We start from the raw sequence: 24,718 nt of genomic DNA, 5'->3' as shown, positions 1-24,718 counted from the left end.
ACAGAGAGGGGGCAGCTGCAGAGCAATGGCCCTGCGCCCTGGCTCTCTGAATGGCCTGTCAGCTGCAAACCCCCCACCCTTGATTCTGCGCCACACACACACACACACACACACACACACAGACACACACACACACACACACACCTATCCATTTCCCCTTTGACAGCCAATTAATGGAAATGGCTTTGGTTTCTTACATTCTTCCCCAACCAAACGGCAGCCATATCAACCACAGACTCTATATATGAATATGCAATGTAGAGCAAAGAGCATAGACATGTGTATGTGCAGACTGGGTGTGTTCTGTGGTCAGGGAACCATCTTTGTGAATGGCACCTCAGATCTTCACGTTGTGAGACTGTGTGTGTCCTTTTGCCATGACTGAGATTGCTGTGTGTGTGTGTGTGTTTGTGTGTTGTCCTGTTGCTACGACTGAGATTGCCGTGTGTGTGTGAATTGGCTTGTCTGAGGGGTTGGCATGCAGGGGATCCGGTTGCAGACACCAGAGCAGAATGTTAATATGTCTGCCCTGCAGCGGCTCACGGCTCCCAGGAACCCTGACTCTGTGCCAGCGACATGTGTACTGCGTCTGCAGTCAGGGGGGTGTAGTCTGCCCCCTTCTCGGGCCATTCAGAGGCGCACACGCACTTGCACACGTGCACACACACACACACACACACACACACACACACACACACACACACACACTAAACTCATATCAACTCAGACCTCAGAGCTCATGTCATACTAAGAAAATGTGCAAGAGCCCCGACCTATTCCAATTGCTTTATTACTTGAAAGTTCACTATTAACAGGCTCTTTAAAACCTCAAGAAATGTGAGAAAGTCTGCGAGTCCGCAAAGGCATCTCCACCGAATCAAAAAGAAGCCTCCTAAATCATTAGCCATAACACTAAATCAAATTCATTTACCGTCAAAAAAGATTTCCCATTCCTACGGTTGAGATTTCCCAGGCAGACTTTACACAACTTGGGGGCTTAACCCCTTAGCTGGACAGAATTCAGCACAGAGGGGAGAACCTGACATCAAAGACCCAGTAGAAGTGTGTGTGTGTGTGTGTGTGTGTGTGTGTGTGTGTGTGTGTGTGTGTGTGTGTGTGTGTGTGTGTGTGTGTGAGAGAGAGAGACAGACAGAGAGAGAGCAGGGAGACCTGGTCTTGGAGTCAGCCCAGACCAACACAAACACAAGTCTCCGCCTCCGTACGGGCCAGTCAGCTAATGGGATTAAAGAGAAACAAAGGGATGGAAATAAAGAGGGTAAAGTTTCTCCTTCCTGCGCTACTCTGGTCGCGTTAAGAAGGCATTTCCTGTGGAACCGTGCCATCGCTCTGCGGTGTTATCTTGGCGGTCGAGGAAAAGAAGAAGAGGGGAGAGAGAGGGAGAGAGAGGGGGAGAGAGGGGAGAACTGGCTGAGAATGTACAGCGAGGTTATCTTTCCGACACCAAAGCGACGCTGGAATGATCTTCTCCCAAAAAGAATGGCTATTAGGGGCCACCATCACTGGTTTTTGGAGGCAAAATTCTCCCCATTTGTATTAACCCCGCTCCCTTCAATCTATACCTTGAGAACATTATTCCCAAGTCCTCTTTCCCACCAGAACCAATCCTTCCTCCCAGAGCGCAACCCTGAGTTTGGAATTTTCGGATCACCCCTGGGGTTCCAACCTGGGCCGGTCTCGCTGTCTAATTGGGACAGTTCTGAAGTCTGCCACTTCAAACGGTCTCAGAGTGTGTGCTGTGGACCCTTCCCCTATAATGGGACTAATTGAATGGACACCGTTGGAGGTAGAGTGGGAAACCTGTTTGTCGTCCCCCCCCAACCCCCTCGTCAGAGTACATTACTCTCATAGGATTCAGGGGCCCAGGGGGACCATACACCATGGCCTGTTCCAATCCTGAAGACAAAAAGGGGGGGGTTCCTCACAGAAGGCTGGTAAAACATTTATTGAGCCCAGATCAATGGCTATAGGGTGTGTGTGTGTGTGTGTGTGTGTGTCTGTCTGTGTGTGTGACTATCAATTTCCATTAAGGGTATAAAAACGTGTGAGGGAGGAAGGGGTGTCACGTTATTGTGAATTGAACGAATAGGGTGGGAGTGTGTGTGTGTGTGAGTATGAGTGAGGAGGGGGGGGGGGGGGTACTTGAAAGCTTTTCAAAAGGAATTACCACCAGGCTCAAAGACTTGGACGCATTTTACCGCCACCCTGCACAGCACTTAACACTCCAACGCCAGAGGGACTGAAGTGTGACGCAGCATGTAGAAACACAGACACACGCATTAAAAACAATGACAGTTACGATGATGTCTCAATAAAATCACCATGTTTCATTACATGGGAACATAAGGGTGGGGGGTATGGCCTAAAACCCTTATTAGAGTGTGTGTGTGTGTGTGTGTGTGTGTGTGTGTGTGTGTGTGTGTGTGTGTGTGTGTGTGTGTGTGTGTGTGTGTGTGTGTGTGTGTGTGTGTGTAAGAGAGAGAGAGCCCCACACATATGGTTTGAAGCTGTTTGTGCTGGAACATTCTGATCCGAAGCACTTTGACTGAGGGATCGATGTCCACAATATGGGGGATGATCAGTGGCCAGATGCCCCCACTCAATAATTATCCCACTCCTCACTTTAGTGTGTGTGTGTGTGTGTGTGTGTGTGTGTGTGTGTGTGTGTGTGTGTGTGAGGCACCTGCTGTTCACTCTGGGGGTCCAGTTGCCACCCACAACAGCTATTGATTTTGGGCTACAACTATGTAGAACAGGTTATCAACACAATAGCCTCAGTCCAGATTTGACATGCACACAGGCATGGCTATAGACAGCTGGGAAAGTAAGGTCCCCAGTGGCTAAGCCTGGATTGTCCAAACGGATCTGGACCTCAATTAAAGGCCTTGAAACTATATAGCCTACTTAAGGCTATAGAGCAGCCTTTTGGCAACACAAACACGGACTCCTTCCTCTCGCAAATGGCCTGGCTATTCCTGTTAAAATCTCTACATTTCCTGACTCACATCCGCACAGAAGCAACAAAACAAAACAAAACATAACAAAAAACCCCAGCAGGTTTACCTTTTTTAGAGCTGGAAAAAGTTAGTCTAGGGAGAAATCAAGGAATAATAAAGAATAGGACCATCTGAAACGTTTTGATGGTCGACTTGTGGTAGTTTCTATGTTGTGACTTGTGACAACCGCCCTTTGAAGCAGATGTCATGTGTAACATCATTACTGACAGTTAAAATGCTGTAGAGCATGGGTCCCATTACAGACAGACAAGTTGTTGTCAGACGAGATAAGCCAGGCCTTGTTCAGCAGAGTGTGATTGGATCACCGTCAAACCCATCGATACTAAGTGGTTGTGTGCTGCAGCTTTAAGGTGACCTGCACATCTGCTCCTATAAGGTGCATGCACCTCAACCCAGGCTCAGATCCGCTACCAGGCCCAGTGTAAAGATCCATGCCGGCTTTTAGGTTCTCAGGGATTTGATTACATGAGAGAAAACACTCTTTCACCTCTCACAAAAAGAAAGAGCCTCCCTCCTCCTCCCCCCCCCCCCCCCCTCCCCTGTTCTCCCGGTGGGAGCAGGGGCCATCTGACCCCCTCCCTGTGTCGTCGTCGTCCCCTTCCCCTCCCCATTGGTGGCCTAGCTGGGTGGACAGTGGGAAAGCTACTGTGCCTACAATAGCAGCGCCACTGTAACTCTCCCCTTCTTATTTAGCCCTGCGCGAACCTGTGGGGAATCGGGGGAATTTCACCATTGTTCTCAGGAGGAGTCCCTTTGTGGGAATAGCAGCATTCCGGGCTAGCACAATGGCTCCAGGCAGCCAGAACTGTAATTAGAAGAGAATAATAAAAAAAAGAAGACGAAGAAAACTGGGAGAGTGCTAAGCCTTCCTCTGATGCATGACTTCACAAGAGACAAACAAAGCCCGTACACACAGTGGCGTGGTGTGAAAGGGACAGTTGCACAACAGATCTCTACAGTACCATCCTTACAGATGATCTAACCCCCCCACCCCCCAACTGTCAGACTGTACAGTACCACGGTTCTGAGACATGTAGAACATCTTCAGCGCTCTAGAATGTGTGCGATTTTAACCTAGTGTTTTAAGGCTGGTTCTGTCCTGATTTTTACCATCCATTTTTATTCCAGATTAAGTTACGATTATCCAAAGGTGTGACATCTGCTGACCTGGTGGTGTGCTCTGCCTGTGTGAACGATGTTCTAAATCAAGAAGACTCTCAATTCAACAATATGTGTTTTGCCTTGCCGGCAGGGCATCTAGCTTGTACAAAAGATCAACTAAGATATAAATAGTGAAATACAGTATCAGAGATAGATCTCCCATATGACAAAAACACTGAAGACACTTATGAGAGAGAGAGAGAGAGAGAGAGAGAGAGAGAGAGAGAGAGAGAGAGAGAGAGAGAGAGAGAGAGAGAGAGAGAGAGAGAGAGAAAAGAGGCATTGTCTGTCAGGGGGAGATGGACGATGACTGATGAGGGAACAGAGTTCACAAGCTGGAGGCCTTGTGAGGCAGATCAACAGGCAGCCAGACCCCTGGCCCCCAGGCTTACTCTTCTCAGCTCCCTCCGCAGTCACCAAACAACCCCAGTCACACCAGGGATTATAGGATGGAAGGGGAAGGGGAAGGGGGGGGTCAGAGGTTTGAGGTCTATGGGGGGGAAAGGAGGAGGCATTTGGACCTACAGATGTAATTGATGAACCACAGGCGTGTGACAGTGATGGAGAGAGAGAGGTAGAGAGAGAGAGAAAGACAGAGAGAGCTGCGGGGCTCCTTGATCGCAAGGTCGGCAGATTGGGTCGGCAGATCGGCGGTTCGAACCCTGGCTGGCCACATGTTGAAGTGTCCTTGGGCAAGACACTGAACCCCAAATTGCTCCCAATGAGCGGGCCAGCGCCTTGCATGGTAGCTTACCGCCATTGATGTATAAATGTGTGTGTGTGAATGGGTGAATGAGAGGCCATTTTTAAGTACTTTGGAATAAGGCGCGATATACTGTAAGTCAGTCCATTTACCATTTAGAGAGAGAGAGTGAGTTGGGGATGGATGGAGGATAGCGAACACAACAGATTTTGCCACAGGCACACGAAACCTCCCACACAGACTCACACCTTCACCCCCAGCAGTTACCACTCTCAACACGTCAGTCACCCCCCGAGTTTCAGCAGGACAGAAACGTAAAGAACCGGTTCTGGGTCAATGAGTTTGCTTCCTTCCTGGAGCTGCTATTTAATCTATGCTAAGGAGCTCTGGCTGTCTCAGAGCACAGGTTCATGTTTAACCACCACAGAGGACACCTCTAAAGGCTGACTGGAGAACATTCTTACTCAGTGAGCTCTGAGCTTCGGACTAGGACCGGTGCTGGGTAATGCTCACCTGCTCTCACCAACCCTTACATAAACACTCATCACTTTCCACCCAGCTACCAATGCTGCTCATTAGCATTCACGTAAGCAACCGTTGAAAAAAAAGTAGCTAACAAAGATGTCCGTCCTGAAAAAAAAAACTCCCTTCCATCGACTTTCCTTTTTCCTCGCCCTGCATGTTCATATTGTTGTTCAGTTTTTGTTTTTTTTATCAGTAATTGTAGGACAACCAACGTCTTTGTGACTAAATCTGTAGTACACAATAACCTGTCTCCATTGTAAGCGGTTTAGAACAGCGTCCCTTCAATAGTGGTCCTGGGGTGGTCCTGGGGTGCATTAGTACTGCTCACCCTGAGGGGTCTTGAAGACAGGAACACGTCAATCAAACCGTTAAAGAACATACAGTACGGCATGAATCTGCTTCAGTGTCTGTCAACTTTACCCTACACTCCCAAACCCCTCCGTCACCTATACAGTATAATACAGTACTTCCCTCAGGCAAAACCATAATTATAGTCATCCTGTCCTGGTCTCTTTAAAGGAGAGAGAACCCTCCACGTCTCATCCCAGTGAGGATGGGAACACCTAGCAAAGTTCACACCACGGACTCACAGACACAGCCAGAGAGAGAGAGTGTGAATCTCAGAAGTCTTTCCTCCATTCATCACAATCTGTCTTCTCACCTCAAAACACATTGGAAGACAAGGTCTGCGGGCAGGCACATCAGATCCTTTCCACCAATGAGAGGAGAGAGGAAGAACGGATTTGTATATTATAAGTCATTGCAGGTATTGTATTAGGGGGAAGGTTCTGATTTTGGATCTGTTGGATCAGAGTTCCTGATCTGGGAACAGTGGCCTCTTCAGGCTTCATGTATGGTGGTGTCGGGTTATGGTGGACTGGTATGCTGATTACAGAGCAGTTTTTAATGAGGCCATAATGTGCGCCGGCAGAAACCACAACAAAAGCGTGCAGGCTTAGAAAAGGAAACGTGTACCGCTCATTGAGGCTGTTCCAGACAAAAACCACATCTCTATGGGAACTGTAGGTTCAAAAAGACATTGGGACAAAGACATTCAGAATGAGATATCTGGAAAAGCAAAAATAGAAGTGAAAAAATAGAAGTGAAAATGGCCGCAGATCACACGGGCACGTATTTCTCTTCAGAGACTAGGGGCATGTGAACAGTCATGTGAAACAGAGAGGAACGTTTGACCATCCCTTTTCCCATTAAGCTGATTCTAAAAAGCATGTTAACCAGTCTGAGTGAGAAAGGACTGGAATATCAGACTTTTTATTTTTTTTAAATTGCCAAACAAAGAGAGAGAGAGGATTTCCTCATCGAAATCCGACAAACGAACCTGGCATTCTGTTTTTGGACCCTAGGGAATCGGACGGGGCGGCCTGCCGCTTGGCGCAGGGCGCCCACGGCTCCCAACGCGCGATTGTTTACCCCGCTATGTGCATTCTACCCAGCTAAATTAAGGCATTAGTGACTAACCCCTCTCTTTGTGCTGGGACCCCAGAGCTAACAATGGCTGCCTGCATAGCCCAGCACGACGGGCTGGCTCGGTAAACAAACAAAAGTGGGGGTCACCATGGCAACAGGACTGGGGAGGGAGATGAGGTGAGGGAGTATTGTGAGGTGGGGGAGGGGAAAGGGGGGAAGAGATGTGAGGAGAGGGGGGAGAGAAGAGAAGAGGGGAGAGAGGAGAGAACCAAAGTCCTGTTGCGAAAGAGATTTACGGCTGGCGTGCATCCAGGTCAAGGAAGGAGGAGATGGGGGTCAAAGAGATTGAGTGCATCGTTACTCTGTCCTTCCTCCCGTAGGAACTCCATAAAGACATCGGCACACATGTCATTATGAACACATAACAGAGTTAGTTAGTTAGTTAGTCCTCTTCACCCCGTTGAGGGGCATAGGGCGTCCACCAGAGCTCTCCATCTCACTCTCTTTTGGGCCTGGGCCTTTGTTTCTTGCCAGCTCATAACAGAACAGGGAATAATATAGTGACAACCAACACACCACAACAACAACAGATTATACTGCTTGTATTGAGATTTCACAACCAATCTCTCTTCAGTTTCACGCTGCACGGTAGAAATACACAGAACAAACATGTCGATGTCATGAGACATCAGCAGCCCGCAGATCCTGTGGAACAGAGAGCCGAGCGAGTAGAGAGAGAGCGAGGTGTTGAGATGAGCTGATCCTGTTCTCCCTGCGGTCTCTGAGGAAAGTGTGTGTGTGTGTGTATGAGTTTCACTGTAGGGTGTGTGTGTTGGGGGGGAGGGGGAGGGCTGACGGTGAGTCACTTTAAACAGGATATTATCTGTGATCGACAGCGTGACCAGGCAGTGTGACACCCACGGAGCACGATGCAGCCAGTCACTGCTACTGACGCAGCAGCCCACACACAACCCTGCTCTTCCGGACATGTACGTATCGCCTACCAGCCTCCTGTTAGAGTGATCTCTGACACACAAAATAAGGCTCATAAATGTATATCTGTTCTGTACTGCCTCTGACGTGGTAAAAGACACACACAAAGACAGACACAGACACAAATCCTTTCACCACTAGTGTGCCAGACACACACACACACACACACACACACACACACACAGACACAGACAGACACAGACATACAGACACAAATCCTTCCACCACTACAACACACCCCTGGCCATTTCCAGATGAGCTTGTTTGTGTTTCTGTCTGCACCTGTTATGGGTCTCAAACACTGTCCTGACAGATTAAACATGATACTGACATATTACCCTACATTAGAAAGCTGCTGTTGACTGTAAACAGAGGTAAAATAGGGCACAACAAACAAGGTGAAAGAGGTTCAATGTTCCCTGTCAGAGCCAATGAAAACAGAGGAAGCGAACACTGCATCATCCATGATGCTCGTCTTTGCCCCAGACTCTTTGTCTGGGTTGGGAAACACCCCTGCCTGTTTAAACAAAAGGTGCGCGGTAGCCAAGCACATTTTGACCTTTCAAAACCTACAACATGCTATCGTCTTCTTTTGTGCGACCCATTCAAAGTGAATTCAAAGGCAAGCGGAACATTTTGTCTGAGACTCAAGGGCCAGGTTGTGCTCAAAGGTCAGGCTTTTCAATGATCGTCTCTGCTTTAGGTGAGGATTCAGCTCATATCTGGGATGGGATTTGCAGTTCAGTTCAATCATCCTACAGATACGAGAGCAGTCAATGACTACTGCAGTAAGCAATTCAGCCTCACTATAAATTCAAACACAAAAACATGACACTGCAAGAAGCAGTGGACTTTCCCTTGAAATGCACAATTTACTGGCATATTTGGTTTGGGCCTAATCTGTGTCTAGAAAACCACCCCTCTTTACCGCATGAGGAACAGTGGGCCGATCATCACTATTCAGGGAATTCTGTAGCTGGAAAACAATCACTTGCAAATGGGGGAACTCCAAAGGAAGGAAATGAGTGATCCAAAGCTTCAATGGGGTATGACTTCACTGGTCTTTCCTTGTGAGACTTTCACCAGACTCATCCACTGGGACACACGGGTGACTTCCACACATTACAATCAAAACAGAAGCTTGGCACAGTCCTGTCACCTTATCGCCGTTTTTTTAGTGACCTGTTGTAAAATAATATCAACTCTTGTGAGCATGAGCGCGCGCACACACACAGGCACACAAACACACAAGCACACACAAGCACACACAAGCACACACAAACACAAGTAATTAACCAAAGATATTTGGGTTTCCTCTGGGTCCTCTAGGTGTTTTTCGTATCCTCAGAGAAACCCTTGTCTAGACTCTCTCTCTCTCTCTCTCTCGTCCATCCTTTCACCACTCATACCACCATGGCCACCGTACCATGTGGGCTTGTCTGAACTTGTTCTCTAAATGCTGGGACTTGCTGTAGCACTCATACATATATACACATTACATGTAATGGCTATAATAATAGTAAAAGTAAAAGGCTTTTGTTCAGTTGACCTCAACAATTTATTCAACTTTGACTGTGTGTTGTTTTGGTGATGCATGAGATAATAATAATTAAAAAAGTAAATACAGCAGCAGGGGGTAGTGAGAAGATGTGTCGTGCATTCTAAACCGAGGGAAGCTGAGCAGTCATTTTGGCTCAGGCATTTAAATCCTTTAAAAGCAACTGGTGGCGCATGTGCATAAAAGGACATCCATGCGTGTTTTCACTGCTGATTCATGGAGGCAGTGGCTTGGTTCGCTAACAGAACAGCAGCCGACTGCATTCCTGTCATATCCAGTGGTTGTTTTAGCATAGTAGAGTCCATGATGCTTTGATAGTGCTATCAACACAACTATACACTTCCGCAAGGACCGCAACCTACTCGACGTCAAGTCCCTTTTGTCACTTGAGTATTGCTTGCATAGTAGCCTACATGTCATTCACCTTTTCCCATGGCTTAAGCCTGCTGTTTCACAGGCCAATGCTCTTAGGGCACTGGGGCCAAACAGCTAGCAGCACTGCTAAGCTCAGATGAGCTGGGAGATTTGCAATGCACATTTGGATTTGAAAGAAAAGCCAACAACTGCCCAGGTCCAACTTGGAGTGGGGACAAGGTGACCCCCTCTCACCTCTCAGGGCATTGTAAAAAAGAAACGCTGATTAATTCAAATGTCAACCGATTCTGGCATACAGATTAAAACCTATCATGAACCCTGTGCATAGTATTTAATATTCTATGAATCCTTGTATTGCACATAGGATGGCATCTCTAGTGTAGATAAGTGAATGAAAAATTCACAAATGTGTCACAAAAATTCACAATTTTGTGTCACAAATTTGAATTTGAATCTGCCACAATTGTGAAGTGAAAAATAATCAAATTGGTCTGACCACCTCTCATCCAACGCTCAATCAATCCCATCTTCTCAAACACTGAACACAGCAACTAGAACAATGGATAAACATCAACCGTTAACGATGAGGGAGGCCTCTTCAACATCAGCTTTTGACACACAGCGGTGTGAGAAACAGGACAGGGCAATGGCGACAGGGCGAAAGTACCACTACCACCGCTCTCGGGTTCCTCACCCCAGGGAGAATCTTCTTACACCGGCTTCCCTCAAGTCTAACGACTTTTCTCTATGAAAGGAAACATGGAGGTCTCCTCATCAATACAACACTAATGGATCAGCTGGCTAGAAAACAGAACGGCAGGATTACTGGAAACTGGTAACAATGACAAAGGATGCAGTTTTCACTTAATGATTTCCAAGGCATAATCTGCCTCCCCTCTTTACCTTTTTCTACGAACCAAACTCTTGAGAAAGAGGGGGTGGGGGGGCAGTTCTGTGGCGCTAGCTGCTAGCCAAGCCCTTATCCAATAAATTCAACACCTGCCCCTTTGCTGCCTGTGCACACACAGCCAATGCAGGTCATCATTGGGGATTAATGTAGCCTTCATTTTGGGGACTGTTCAAACACGCAACCATGCAAGTATGTGAGAATAGTGGGGAGGGCACTGTACTGTGCAGTGGTAGAGAGGCCAGAGCCAGGGAATGGCTGAATCAGGTCAAGCTCCATGTGCTGCGTCTGTTCACACACCAGTTAGGGAAGTCTCTGATACTGCCTAATAGGGATCCTGCCCCTCAATGCCAACACCTCCGCTATCACCTCAAGATAAGGACACTGGAGACTGGAGAGCTACAACAGCAAGGCCACCGTACACAAGCATGTGCACACCTACGTACACACTTGCAGGCAATCCTCATTTTCACCTAGTATATATAGCCAGGCTCAACACACACACACACACACACACACACACACACACACACACACACACACACCTAAGAGGTGACCCTCTCTCACCTTTATGTTTGACACCTTTATCCTGGTGAGCTCATTGGGACAGCCATTAGATCATCCGCTCTCTAATCGTGACCGATGGCTTAAAAATAAATCCTAAGACAGGGTGTGCAGCAGGCTTTGTGATTCGTATACACAAAGAAAACTCTAACAAACATAAAACTATTAAAAAAGACTGTACTGTATATTATTCATCATACACTAAAGTCAGCAGGGAGTTTCATTGTGGTCCAGCATCAGATAGCAGCCTCTTACTTCAACAGTAGTCAAGTTTGCATGTTTGGAATGCCTGGTTCGACTTGGCAGACTTCCCCAGTAAGTAGGAGGTGGACAAGTAAGGAGAAAAAAAAATAAAGTGTCTTTGCAAGTGTGAAACTATTCGGCTGAGTTTTGAGCTAAACATTCCCTGAATAGCATTAGCCCTCCTCAGGCTGAGTATTACTCATGGACTCAAGACTATATTTGGAAAATGACTAAAGTCTGACATCAACTTCTACAATGTGGTCCTTCAGAGTGCGTACTGTGTGCTTATGTCATTGGGTATTTCATAAGGACATCGAATTCAGTCTTTGTTCACGTGAATTTCCTGTGTCATAACCAAATTCACAGGAAGAGGAACCTAATATGGCAACATTCTTGGTTTAGCATTCCGGAAAAAGCATTCCAAAAAGGCATAATTGGAATTCAGAAAAAAGTCTTTCTACCATGGATGTGACATTGGCCCATATTGACAGTCAAAAACTGTTCAGTTATGTAGTTAAGCCAGTTTGAAGCCTGATTTACAAAAGTGCATATTGCCTTTGGACAAATTTGGGCGTCACACAAATGATACATGGCATTTAAACAATACGACACAACAGGTACAGCCTGAAGACCAGTTGAGAAATATCCCTCAGGGCATCCAGTCATCATACAAAAACCAACTACAGTCTTTAAATTGAGAGTTCATAGTCCTTACAGGGACAATATATACATTCATTTTCAACAATAAAATCAACCAACGATTCAACACATTTCAACAAAAGCAACCATTATCCCCCTGTAGAAAACAACGGTCGACAATGAAAGAAGGCATGACTGATGTTTGTATGGCGTGGGCATCGACGATCGATAATTGATCGATCACAAAATAAAACATTTGGTCGATCACAAATTTATTTATTTTTATTTTTTTGTTTTTTGTGATCGACCAAATGTTTTATTTTGTGATCGACCAAGATCCTTATCGATCAATTATCGATCAATTATCGATCGTCGATGCCCACCCCTACAGTACCAATGGTTTGTTGTTGTTTTAGGCAGAGGGGCTGGCCACTGAACAGAGCTCTCCACAAATCCAGGGGTAAGACCCTTCAGTGAAGAACTGCTGAGTCAGAGAGAACACAGAAGACTGACGATCGGGGGGGGTGTCTACAGAGATAATCCTCCATCCATACATACACTGACCAGGCACTATTCACTACAGGCACAGGGTAACCCCCCCTACCTCTGCAATCCCATAGGCTCTTTTAGTCCCATCTACCCACAGGCACTGAACATAATGCATCAGGTCTGCTTCATTCAGCAACTCGGCAGCAGTTCTAGTCACTGTACATTTTAACGCATTGCAAGTGTTCAATAAGAATAAAAGGAGTTTATTCTGGAAAATCAGCACCTCAGAATATATCGTGAAACACTATTTGATAAGATTTGAATCTTAAAAGTAAGATTATTCTTCTGATTAGGCTGGCACAAGCATCGCTTCAGAAGATAACTGTACATTTCCCTCTCATCTGAATTATCAGAAGTTAAGGGCAATACAAGATGCACATTCCTGTATCTGCCCTGCTGAAGTTTCAGATAGGCCTACTTTCCATCTTGCATATTTAGGTGACATCTCTTAAAGCAAGGGGGGATGGATGTTGATACCTTACATACCAGCTGCAGACAGTCACTCTTTGCATGCCAATGTTGTGACACGGTTCAGGACAGGTACTTCAAAGAAGAATTGCTCCTAGCTTATGTCATTTCCATAACCGGCATTCCAGGTTTCACTGTAAGGTCAGGTGCCTAGTAGGACATTTCCTCACCAGTTGGCTACTATGCAATCTACTGAGCTGCCGATGACGGTTAGCCGCATTTAGTGGCACCAGACAGGTTTGGATTAATAAATCTACCTGAGGCAAAACTATGGGTAAAAGTTCAAGTTCTTGGGAATTGTATCAATTCATGAACACCTGAGAACCATGGTAGTCTCTTAAAAAATTATAAAAAATAAAAAAAACAGTATGCACACTGTTCTTCGATTTCATTAATGAAGAGCTATTAAATGTATTTAAAAGTGTCGTACACATTCAGATGGATTGGTCCCAAATGATCAACGTGTGTTGTTCAACACCACTTGTCATTTTGTATCAACGAGTTAAAGCGCTGACAATGCGCTTGAAAAACAATGCAACAATGTTTCAAAGTTTGGAAACAACAATCGGAAACCATAATGTAACCCATTCATGAATGAATGAAGGCCTTTAGAATCACACAGCTGCAACTTGTTAGCCCTTCATTTGAATGGCCAAACTTCAGAACAGCATTCTATGAAGAAGAAGAGATATCAGTCCCTTTGTTCAGAAAGTTCTCTTGACAGCGAACCTTAGTTGGCGGCACATGATGGCAGTTTCAACGAAACTAGAGCTAAACAGAGCGACCATCCATGCAGGGATGAATGAGAGAGAGATAGCAGCTATTATTGGCAATTGAGTTCAAGTTTCTCAAGTTTCAGATAGACAATTGTCGTGAAACCGAACTGTGTGTGAACTGTGAAGTGTCCAAAACGTACCTTTCATCCAGTCGACAACTTGCTTTGGTGTCCACTTCGTTATTGGATCCATTGCTTGCATTTTTGGTCAATAAATTGAATCAACAATAAAAACGCGATACTCTAAAAAAAAACAATGATATCGGTATAGAATGGTCACCTTCTACTTTATTATACAACTCCCATTGCAACTTTTCAATCTACAACAGCTGCTGTCTCTCTCTCTCTCTCTGGTTCCTCTTCACTGTAGTTGGTGTTCACTCCGCAGTGGGAGCTGTTCCACACGCATGGTAGAAGGTAGGAGTCAAACCCCCACGGCTCCCGTCAGCGAATTTGCGGACCCTAGGATGGTAGGGGAAGGTAGGGCAATACCGCTACCTGATTGGTTGGCGAAGCACTCGTGAAGAGCCCCCTTATTGGCTGGCGAGTCTCGCGCCCTGCCTTCCCCTACTATCCTAGGTTCCGCAAATTCGCCTCCCGTCACTGATGGAGGATCAAGTTGCAGTTTCTGCTGTTCATTCTCAACCGGACTGAAACGAGGGGGTGCGTTCGTAAATTTGCTCCGAGAGCGCCGGAGCGCACACTGGGTTCAACGTCATAAAGAGACCAAGTCATTTTATTGGACAAGAGGCATTCCATGAGTGCTGATCAGATTTTCAGACCCTATTTACGAACGCACCCGAGGTGATACTACCGAACTAGGCGGAGCAACTTATCTCACATCTCTGACAACCGCTCAGCGTTGATTAAAAAAGAAAGATAACATTTTAGTATTCAAAAGTTCGAAAAGGATAGGATTTATAGTTTGGCTGTCAGACAGTTTATTTGTAGGTTATGCTACTTTCCTGTTGTGTAGCAGCTGTGAAAAACAACGGGATACATAATATTGCTTTTGAATTATTATAAATGTTAGTTCTTAAATCAAAACATTTTTGGGACATAAAGATCTCACATGGCCGACTCATTTGATTCATAACATTATCATCATAGCCTACCATTTATTTTCGACCTGTCAATGACTGCGACTCACGAGTGCGCTCTGTTGGCAAGCTGTGAAATTGCAGGCAGTTAATTCACTCAATATGACAGGCACTCATATTTTATTAGAATTTAATCATCTGTCTTCATAGAAATGAACAATGGCAATCTGCACAGAACTCCAGCATTGGAAATTAAACTGGTCTTTCTTTGGTATTTTGTTGTTATATTCCATTCAAAATGCGACATACCTTGGAAGAAGACACAACCACACAGTGTCTTGACTGAATTGAGCAACGATGGCAATCTCATCTGCACAGATCTGGATCTCTCTCTCTCTCTCTCTCTCTCTCTCTCTCTCTCTCTCTCTCTCTCTCTCTCTCTCTCTCTCTCTCTCTTCTCTCTCTCTCTCTATCACACACACACACACACACACACACACACACACACACACACACACACACACACACACACACACATACACACACACACACACATACACACACACCTCATTAGCGCTGGTATATGATTCACTTACTTTAGACAAATGTACTAAGTGTACAATTGTTACAAATGTTGTAAGTCGCTTTGGATAAAGGCATCTGCTAAATATCAAAAACGTAAATGTAAATGTTAACTTGGTGTCTATCCAAACAATGTGTGAATACTGTATCTAGCACTTGGAACAAAGGAAAGCCCCACGCTTCATAGGCCTACTTGGTTGGAGTCAACAGCAAAACTGATACGACAACTATTCATTTGTTTGTTCACTTCCCTGAGGAACACTCGTTCCTTCGCATAATTAGACCCTGCTTGTCTATGACTGGGTGAACTATTTCTATTCATGTTTTGGGTGTTGCCTGCCTTTTCACTTCTGTACGTTTACAAAGTTTCCCAGGGAAATATGGAGGAGGGCTCAAGCACAGAGTGGCATGCTACTACTACCACACCCAACTGTGTGTGACACACGCAAACACAAACATACATGCTCGAGCGCGCACACACACACACACACACACACACACACACGCACACACACACACACACACACACACACACACACACACACACTCACACACTGATTGGTTGGATAATGGACTTTTTTTTAACAGACAGGTCACAGCAATGTTACAGCAACCAGCTCTACACATCCACGGGTTCCCCACAAGGCTGCTATCTCTCCCCCCTTCTTTACATCTTGTACACTAATGAGTGTCACAGCAACTATGAGAATAGACACATCTTAAAGTCTGCTGATGATTCCGTTATTGTTAGCCTCCTTGAAGGGGAGAAACAGAATCATGGGCCAGTGGTGGATTACTTTGTGTCTTGGTGTGATGAGTCTTTCCTCCATCAAAAACGAAATACATGTACATTGATTTCACCACCTAGCCCACTGCCAACTGTTATTAAAGATGTTGACTTTGACCCAGTACATAGCCAGTAGAGAGCTATAAATATGTGGGTAATGTTCTTGACAACAAACTGTGTTTCAAATCCCATGTTGACGCTACCGCAAAAAAGGTTTAGCAAATACTTTTTTTCCTGAGAAAAATGTTAACGTCTTTTAACGTTTCTACTGAGATGATGACTCTCTTTTACAGAAGTTTAATTGAATCTGCTCTAACATTATTGCTGCATGGTTTTATAACCTAAATCTATCCAATAAGAACAGACTTGGAGGTCTTGTTAAAGTGGCCAGTAGAATCTCTGGTGGTAGTCAGGCTTTTGAACATTTATAGCAGGCAGGTCCTTAGGAGGGCTGAAGCTATATTGGTCTGCTAGGACCCTCCACTCCAGAGGGTGTTTGATCTTTTGCCCTCTGGCCGTCATTTCAGGGCTCCTGCTAGGAGGACTAAAAGATGTCATGTTTCTTTCATCCCTAGCGGAGCGCTATTAATATGCTAAATGGCAAATAGCACTTTGGCTGCATTCTTGTACTCCTCCTGCACTTTTTGCACACTTACATGTTTTGTACTGGTATACATTTCAATTTCTCTGAATTAGCTCTGCGATCTTATTCTATTGATTATTGCGTTGATGTTGTTGTGATGTTGTCCTTTTGGTATTCTGTGTGAACCTATCTGCAAAACTAATTTCCCCTAGGGGACAATAAAGAAACCTTGAACCTTGATAACCTCATTAACGTACAGTAATTAGGAAACCAGTCCAACCCTGTCAGACCGCATAATTGGATTTCAGAAGTCTCACAGCTGTTTAAATCACAATGCGATGTCCACCTACACATTATGAACAGTTTGCAAACATACTATAATAAACAGGGCTCACCTATGTTATATGTAATGTGAAACCTTCTCAAACAAGATTCTTCAGTGCCTGTACTGTATCAAAGGCCCAAAGGAGGATCTACTTTTCAGAACATTAGGTCATCATGAAAGTGACAGAAATGCAGTATCATAGACAGTCATGAATTAGCCATGAGGTTGTATTTCAGTGTTTTCAGTCAACAGCAGTAGGAGGCGTAGCTAATATACCTGCCTTTGTCCACCTACAGTAAGTACAAACACATGCAACTCAACAGCCTATGGCAGGTGAGGTATTGTATGGCATGGCGTAGGTGACAGATGGCTCCCAATACAAATTGATTCCGTTAACCTCACCCCTCTCCTGTCCCTGAAACACACCTTGCTAGCAGGGAGAGTCCACTAACCCTCCCTGCTACACAGCTGGAAGCTACAGTAAAAGCTGCTCTGTAATCGTCTGCAATTTAGATTCCAGCTCCAATTACACCTGTGCACATATCAATTTGCTGCTGGGCAATAAAATACTGGAAACCACAATTCTCTGTTTTACTGTACACTTACTTCTGCTTTCTCCTTTATTTCTTGTTTGAACTTGATGGTCTTGTTTCATGCCAAACACAGCAATAGGGACACAGAGGCAAGATGCCTGCCAGTATCAGCGCTCTCCCTCCAGGTTACAATAAGCTCCTTGTTTCGATCAAATGGATACAGAGATGAATCCAAAAACTCTGAGAGGGCCACGGTTCTTGAAAAAACATGTCTATACTGTATTGTTAAGCAATAAAAGCTTTCATCAGAGTCTTATTAAGGATCATATGGATAGATGTGCTATTTTACTCACCTGTACAACACACTATTCCCCTGAAATGTGTGACTGGACTACTAACAGTATACAGAGATCCAGCGGAGACAGACGGGCTCATTGTAATGCATGGAATGGAATAAAGAATGGTGTCAAACAGTTTGATATACCATTCCTCATCCGGTTCCATGCAGTGCAATAAGCCCATCCTCCGATGTCTGCCTCCACCAGCCTCCCCTACGACAGACCCAGATACTGTTTTAAAGACTTGAGAGGATACAGCTGGTTGGTGGTGTCTTTGTCCTGTCCGTCTGTTTAATCACCTGTACACTTACCTGCCGGGGAGTTCCCTGTTTGATCTGTGTGGTTTTAATAAAGGTGGGGATTTGGGAGGGCAACACAGGAAAGATAGAAGAACAGATGGGGCTAAAGCACAGATCTGATGTTGAGAATGATTTATATTCTAAATAGATGATTATGGGCGGGGGGGGGGGGGGGGGGTGTATTTTCTTATAACGAGTACCATTTTTAGAGAACTCATGAAACTAACAGTTGTCTTTATGAACCGTCACACAACACGATTTGCGCTTTAATTCTTGATCGTTCATTTATTATAATTGATGTCCTGAATGATGTATAATAAAAGTAATAAAGTAGAACTGTGATCATGAGAATGTGGATCCAGGAGGTAATCATCACCCACATCATGGCATGCTAGTTCAATTTGGGCCCAGCACACACCCATGGTAAACAACGTATTGTGGGGGTGTTGTGAAGCTAAACGGGCTGAGACATGATTAGCGTGTGAGGAATAAAAAAAGGTCAAAGCCCTCAGGGCAGCAAATGAAACTCTGTTATGTATATCAAAGATAGCTCCTCCTCAAAGAGAATGAGGATAGTAGCACATCTTAATGATGTGAGGACATGACAATGTCTGAATTGTTCATATCGGGCCTCCCAGGCTCTGTGTGGCAGCCACAAGAAATACTGTAGGCAAATGCATTTTCTCCCACCACGTATTCCCACTATGTAAGAAAAATGTATAATAAACCACATGGAAAAAATCTCAGATATGATAATAACACAAATAATTCAGTGTTTCTATGTGTGCTGGTGTTTGGGGAGAAGATGACTACAAATCACAGGCAGGAGATATGACGGTTTGACAAATGGGCCTTTAAAATAGTTACGTCCTTTTAATCTCCTCCATGGCACAGTATGTGTTTTGCGGTGTTGCTAGGCACCATAAACATGTCTGAATGTTCTGGGTGGGGGAGTTGTTCCACATTCCCTTCCCAGGGGGGTGTGGTGAATCGAGAGGGTATTTGGGAATTGTGGAATTTAGGGGAGGTCCTGATGGGATTAGTGAATCATGGGATTGTTGTGAGGGGAAGAGAGCCCCCATGTCAGGGGGTGAGGCCTGGGGTGAGCAGGCCCTAGGGCCCCATGTCAGGGCGTGAGGCCTGGAGAGAGCAGGCCCTAGGGCCCCACATCAGGGGGTGAGGTGGGGGGTGAGGTAAGAACAGGGAACGCCCGACACACATGAGGCTAATCTGAGCACTGAGGAGAATAGAAGAAACCACAGAGCAGTCACCTCTTCCTGTTTGCAAACAGGTTTTCAATAGAGGCACACGCTTCCTCCCGCCATAGGCCACCTACGTTCAGTATCCTAATGAAAACAATGTCAACAGGTTCTTCTCGCCCTAACTCCCCAAAATACTCACCTTGACCAAAAGCAACCTCTGCAAAAGTAAACAGTATATGTAGAATGTTTTTCTTATTTTTCGGATCAACATTTATTTCTGACAGAGGAAGTCAATTTTTGGCAGTGTATATTATTCTGTGAGCTATATCCAAATGTTGCTAATATGGGCATAATACAAACACAAGAACATAATGGACAGGAAGTTCTGCCTCATTGGATTCATATTAGACTCTACAGGGTATGAAATTAAAGATGTAAAACACTTTAACAGCACAAACAAAGATAATAAGCAGATAATAAGCAGTGTTTTTAATACTACAACAAACAGGGCAGTTTTGAGTGGAGGAGGTAATGTCATGTAGGCAAATTCATATACAGTGAGGGTTCAATACTTTTCAGTCTCCAGGGTGGCCATAGAGAATGACAAGATGTCTAGAATCGGACTGTAGGTGAATGCACCAACATGAGCCACTGTCTTCTGCCACAGCTGTTCCAAGGTCTCCTCTTATTACAGTTTTTCTCCATTGTATACACACAAAACAGGGAACTATGCACTCAATTTTGAAAACTTGTGAAAGCTCATGTATCAGCAACAAGACTCCAGACTGCTAAACTCTAAGCACAATTTCATTGGTTTTCACAAATCTCACATTTTTGCAAGAGTCTAAGAACAAATCACATTATTTAGCACACTTTGTTCACCTGGAAAACACTGGCCTTCAAAATGCCACACTCTAATTACCAACTGGTCTCGCTCTCTTCGCACCTGTTCAAACTCAATTGGCAAAACACACCAGTCATGTATCAGAGCCTAAAAGAGGCCTCAGGTGACCCCTACTGTGTTGGGGAAAAGAGGCCACCATAATAATGCCATTGCACTGAAGAAAATTAAATACAGAGCCATACAAGACAATGTCCTCTTCCCAAACATTGACCAGGTCAGCCTGTCCACAATAGAGCATGTCCTTAAGAAACACCAGCTTCCAATTAAACGGTTATCACGTACCGTTTGAGCGCAACGCTGACGAGTGAAGGAGCTACGTTACCATTATGTGCAAGTTAGTACAGCAGGTTACTGTAACTATGCACCTCAGTGTTCCTGTATGTAGGCCTATAGCTGGTCCTGTATGTAGGCCTATAGCTGGTCCTGTATGGAAGCCTATAGCTGGTCCTGTATGTAGGCCTATAGCTGGTCCTGTATGTAGGCCTATAGCTGGTCCTGTATGTAGGCCTATAGCTGGTCCTGTACGTAGGCCTATAGCTGGTCCTGTATGTAGGCCTATAGCTGGTCCTGTATGTAGGCCTATAGCTGGTCCTGTATGTAGGCCTATAGCTGGTCCTGTATGTAGGCCTATAGCGGGTCCTGTATGTAGGCCTATAGCTGGTCCTGTATGTAGGCCTATAGCTGGTCCTGTATGTAGGCCTATAGCTGGTCCTGTATGTAGGCCTATAGCTGGTCCTGTATGTAGGCCTATAGCTGGTCCTGTATGTAGGCCTATAGCTGGTCCTGTATGTAGGCCTATAGCTGGTCCTGTATGTAGGCCTATAGCTGGTCCTGTATGTAGGCCTATAGCTGGTCCTGTATGTAGGCCTATAGCTGGTCCTGTATGTAGGCCTATAGCTGGTCCTGTATGTAGGCCTATAGCTGGTCCTGTATGTAGGCCTATAGCTGGTCCTGTATGTAGGCATATAGCTGGTCCTGTATGTAGGCCTATAGCTGGTCCTGTATGTAGGCCTATAGCTGGTCCTGTATGTAGGCCTATAGCTGGTCCTGTATGTAGGCCTATAGCTGGTCCTGTATGTAGGCCTATAGCTGGTCCTGTATGTAGGCCTATAGCTGGTCCTGTATGTAGGCCTATAGCTGGTCCTGTATGTAGGCCTATAGCTGGTCCTGTATGGAAGCCTATAGCTGGTCCTGTATCTAGGCCTATAGCTGGTCCTGTATGTCGGCCTATAGCTGGTCCTGTATGTAGGCCTATAGCTGGTCCTGTATGTAGGCCTATAGCTGGTCCTGTATGTATGCCTATAGCTGGTCCTGTATGTAGGCCTATAGCTGGTCCTGTATGTCGGCCTATAGCTGGTCCTGTATGTAGGCCTATAGCTGGTCCTGTATGGAAGCCTATAGCTGGTCCTGTATGTAGGCCTATAGCTGGTCCTGTATGTAGGCCTATAGCTGGTCCTGTATGTAGGCCTATAGCTGGTCCTGTATGTAGGCCTATAGCTGGTCCTGTATGTAGGCCTATAGCTGGTCCTGTATGTAGGCCTATAGCTGGTCCTGTATGTAGGCCTATAGCTGGTCCTGTATGTAGGCCTATAGCTGGTCCTGTATGTAGGCCTATAGCTGGTCCTGTATGTAGGCCTATAGCTGGTCCTGTATGTATGCCTATAGCTGGTCCTGTATGTAGGCCTATAGCTGGTCCTGTATGTAGGCCTATAGCTGGTCCTGTATGTAGGCCTATAGCTGGTCCTGTATGTAGGCCTATAGCTGGTCCTGTATGTAGGCCTATAGCTGGTCCTGTATGTAGGCCTATAGCTGGTCCTGTATGTAGGCCTATAGCTGGTCCTGTATGTAGGCCTATAGCTGGTCCTGTATGTAGGCCTATAGCTGGTCCTGTATGTAGGCCTATAGCTGGTCCTGTATGTAGGCCTATAGCTGGTCCTGTATGTAGGCCTATAGCTGGTCCTGTATGTAGGCCTATAGCTGGTCCTGTATGTAGGCCTATAGCTGGTCCTGTATGTAGGCCCATAGCTGGTCCTGTATGTAAGCCTATAGCTGGTCCTGTATGTAGGCCTATAGCTGGTCCTGTATGTAGGCCTATAGCTGGTCCTGTATGTAGGCCTATAGCTGGTCCTGTATGTAGGCCTATAGCTGGTCCTGTATGTAGGCTTATAGCTGGTCCTGTATGTAGGCCTATAGCTGGTCCTGTATGTAGGCCTATAGCTGGTCCTGTATGTAGGCCTATAGCTGGTCCTGTATGTAGGCCTATAGCTGGTCCTGTATGTAGGCCTATAGCTGGTCCTGTACATAGGCCTATAGCTGGTCCTGTATGTAGGCCTATAGCTGGTCCTGTACGTAGGCCTATAGCTGGTCCTGTATGTAGGCCTATAGCTGGTCCTGTATGTAGGCCTATAGCTGGTCCTGTATGTAGGCCTATAGCTGGTCCTGTATGTAGGCCTATAGCTGGTCCTGTATGTAGGCCTATAGCTGGTCCTGTATGTAGGCCTATAGCTGGTCCTGTATGTAGGCCTATAGCTGGTCCTGTATGTAGGCCTATAGCTGGTCCTGTATGTAGGCCTATAGCTGGTCCTGTATGTAGGCCTATAGCTGGTCCTGTATGTAGGCCTATAGCTGGTCCTGTATGTAGGCCTATAGCTCGTCCTGTATGTAGGCCTATAGCTGGTCCTGTATGTAGGCCTATAGCTGGTCCTGTATGTAGGCCTATAGCTGGTCCTGTATGTAGGCCTATAGCTGGTCCTGTATGTAGGCCTATAGCTGGTCCTGTATGTAGGCCTATAGCTGGTCCTGTATGTAGGCCTATAGCTGGTCCTGTATGTAGGCCTATAGCTGGTCCTGTATGTAGGCCTATAGCTGGTCCTGTATGTAGGCCTATAGCTGGTCCTGTATGTAGGCCTATAGCTGGTCCTGTATGTAGGCCTATAGCTGGTCCTGTATGTAGGCCTATAGCTGGTCCTGTATGTAGGCCTATAGCTGGTCCTGTATGTAGGCCTATAGCTGGTCCTGTATGGAGGCCTATAGCTGGTCCTGTATGCCTATAGCTGGTCCTGTATGGAGGCCTATAGCTGGTCCTGTATGTAGGCCTATAGCTGGTCCTGTATGCCTATAGCTGGTCCTGTATGTAGGCCTATAGCTGGTCCTGTATGCTATGTAGGCCTATAGCTGGTCCTGTATGCTATGTAGGCCTATAGCTGGTCCTGTATGGAAGCCTATGCACTATTGCATAATGCACTACTGGTCACTATGCACCTCAGTATTCCTGCATGTAAACCTCTTGTCTGATATGGTAATCTTCTCTTTTTCAGAGAGTGCTTGAACTTGATGCCAGCGCTGCTCCACATGAATTCATTGAATGAATGTGAATGAATGAATGAATGGTGAATGGTCTTTATTTGTCATTGCTACAGTACAGGTACCAAACAACGAAATTTAGGAGGGGTGGCTCCCCTGGTGTTAGGAAAGAGATAAAAAAAAAAAAAAAAAAAAAAAAGGATGAGGCAAGGTTCAACCTGAACAGGACCAGGCGGCAGGGGAGGAACATCATTGGCAACCGTGCCATCGTCGATGTCCCTGACCTGCATGGGGGAAATATGACCATGTGCACAGCCATTGGTCACCATGGGGTCATCCATCATCATGCCCAACACTGCCCGTCTGCTAACCTTCCTTGATGCACTCAACAATATCCTCACCCCCCCGCAGGAAGAGGGACCAGAGCAGAACTACGCTGCTACATTCTCCTTTGGAATAATGGACATTTCCACCAGGCTGCTCTGGTCCACAACTGGTTCGCTAACAACCTCCATTTTTTCAGTTCTCACCATATTTCCCATTTCTAAATCCGATGCATGCCAAACTGTCCAAACTTTTGACTGGTACTGGACATGTAGATCTGTTTTATTTTGTGTGGCTACTACTACTTTTTTGCAGTCAGTTCAGTCAGCTGAACATTTTACTGTATTACGGTAAAATCTTTAGCTTTTTTACCTTTTTGCACTGATTTCATCATTACACCCCAGAAAGACAGTCTAAACAATTTCTTGCTGTAGTGTTTTTCATTTTAGTTATCAGTGCAATTACTGTGAGTTTTGCCAAAATAGGTAACATTTGTGTATTCTCAGAACTCTTACAATGTTGCAGTATCAACTATAAGGTTACAGTATGCCTCTGGGAAGCCTGGTTGTGTATTT

General features: G+C 45.5%; 2 protein-coding genes across 2 annotated transcripts in view; both read right to left on the bottom strand.

Annotated features, from left to right (window-relative positions):
- Positions 1-14,125, bottom strand: part of LOC308150337 (connector enhancer of kinase suppressor of ras 3-like) — a gene marked incomplete at both ends in the record, with an annotated part of 51,124 nt that extends 36,999 nt beyond the window's left edge. The window contains one exon of the mRNA XM_080523181.1: positions 14,065-14,125. Within this exon, the coding sequence (XP_080379307.1) occupies positions 14,065-14,125 (61 nt within the window). The remainder of the gene's footprint in view (positions 1-14,064) is intronic.
- Positions 14,126-23,910: 9,785 nt separating this feature from the next.
- The window catches only part of qpct (glutaminyl-peptide cyclotransferase), an 8,388-nt gene continuing 7,580 nt past the window's right edge, over positions 23,911-24,718 (bottom strand). Inside the window, exon 7 of the mRNA XM_080547867.1 lies at positions 23,911-24,718. This exon is cut by the window's right edge and continues 1,108 nt beyond it. The gene's annotated coding sequence lies outside the window, so the exon portion shown is untranslated.

Source organism: Nansenia antarctica (assembly GCF_963989245.1).
Source record: "Nansenia antarctica genome assembly, chromosome: 1".
In the NCBI taxonomy this organism is placed as follows: Eukaryota; Metazoa; Chordata; class Actinopteri; order Argentiniformes; family Microstomatidae; genus Nansenia; species Nansenia antarctica.
The sequence above is the reverse complement of the archived record's forward strand: the minus strand, read 5'-3'. Positions and strand labels throughout refer to the sequence as shown.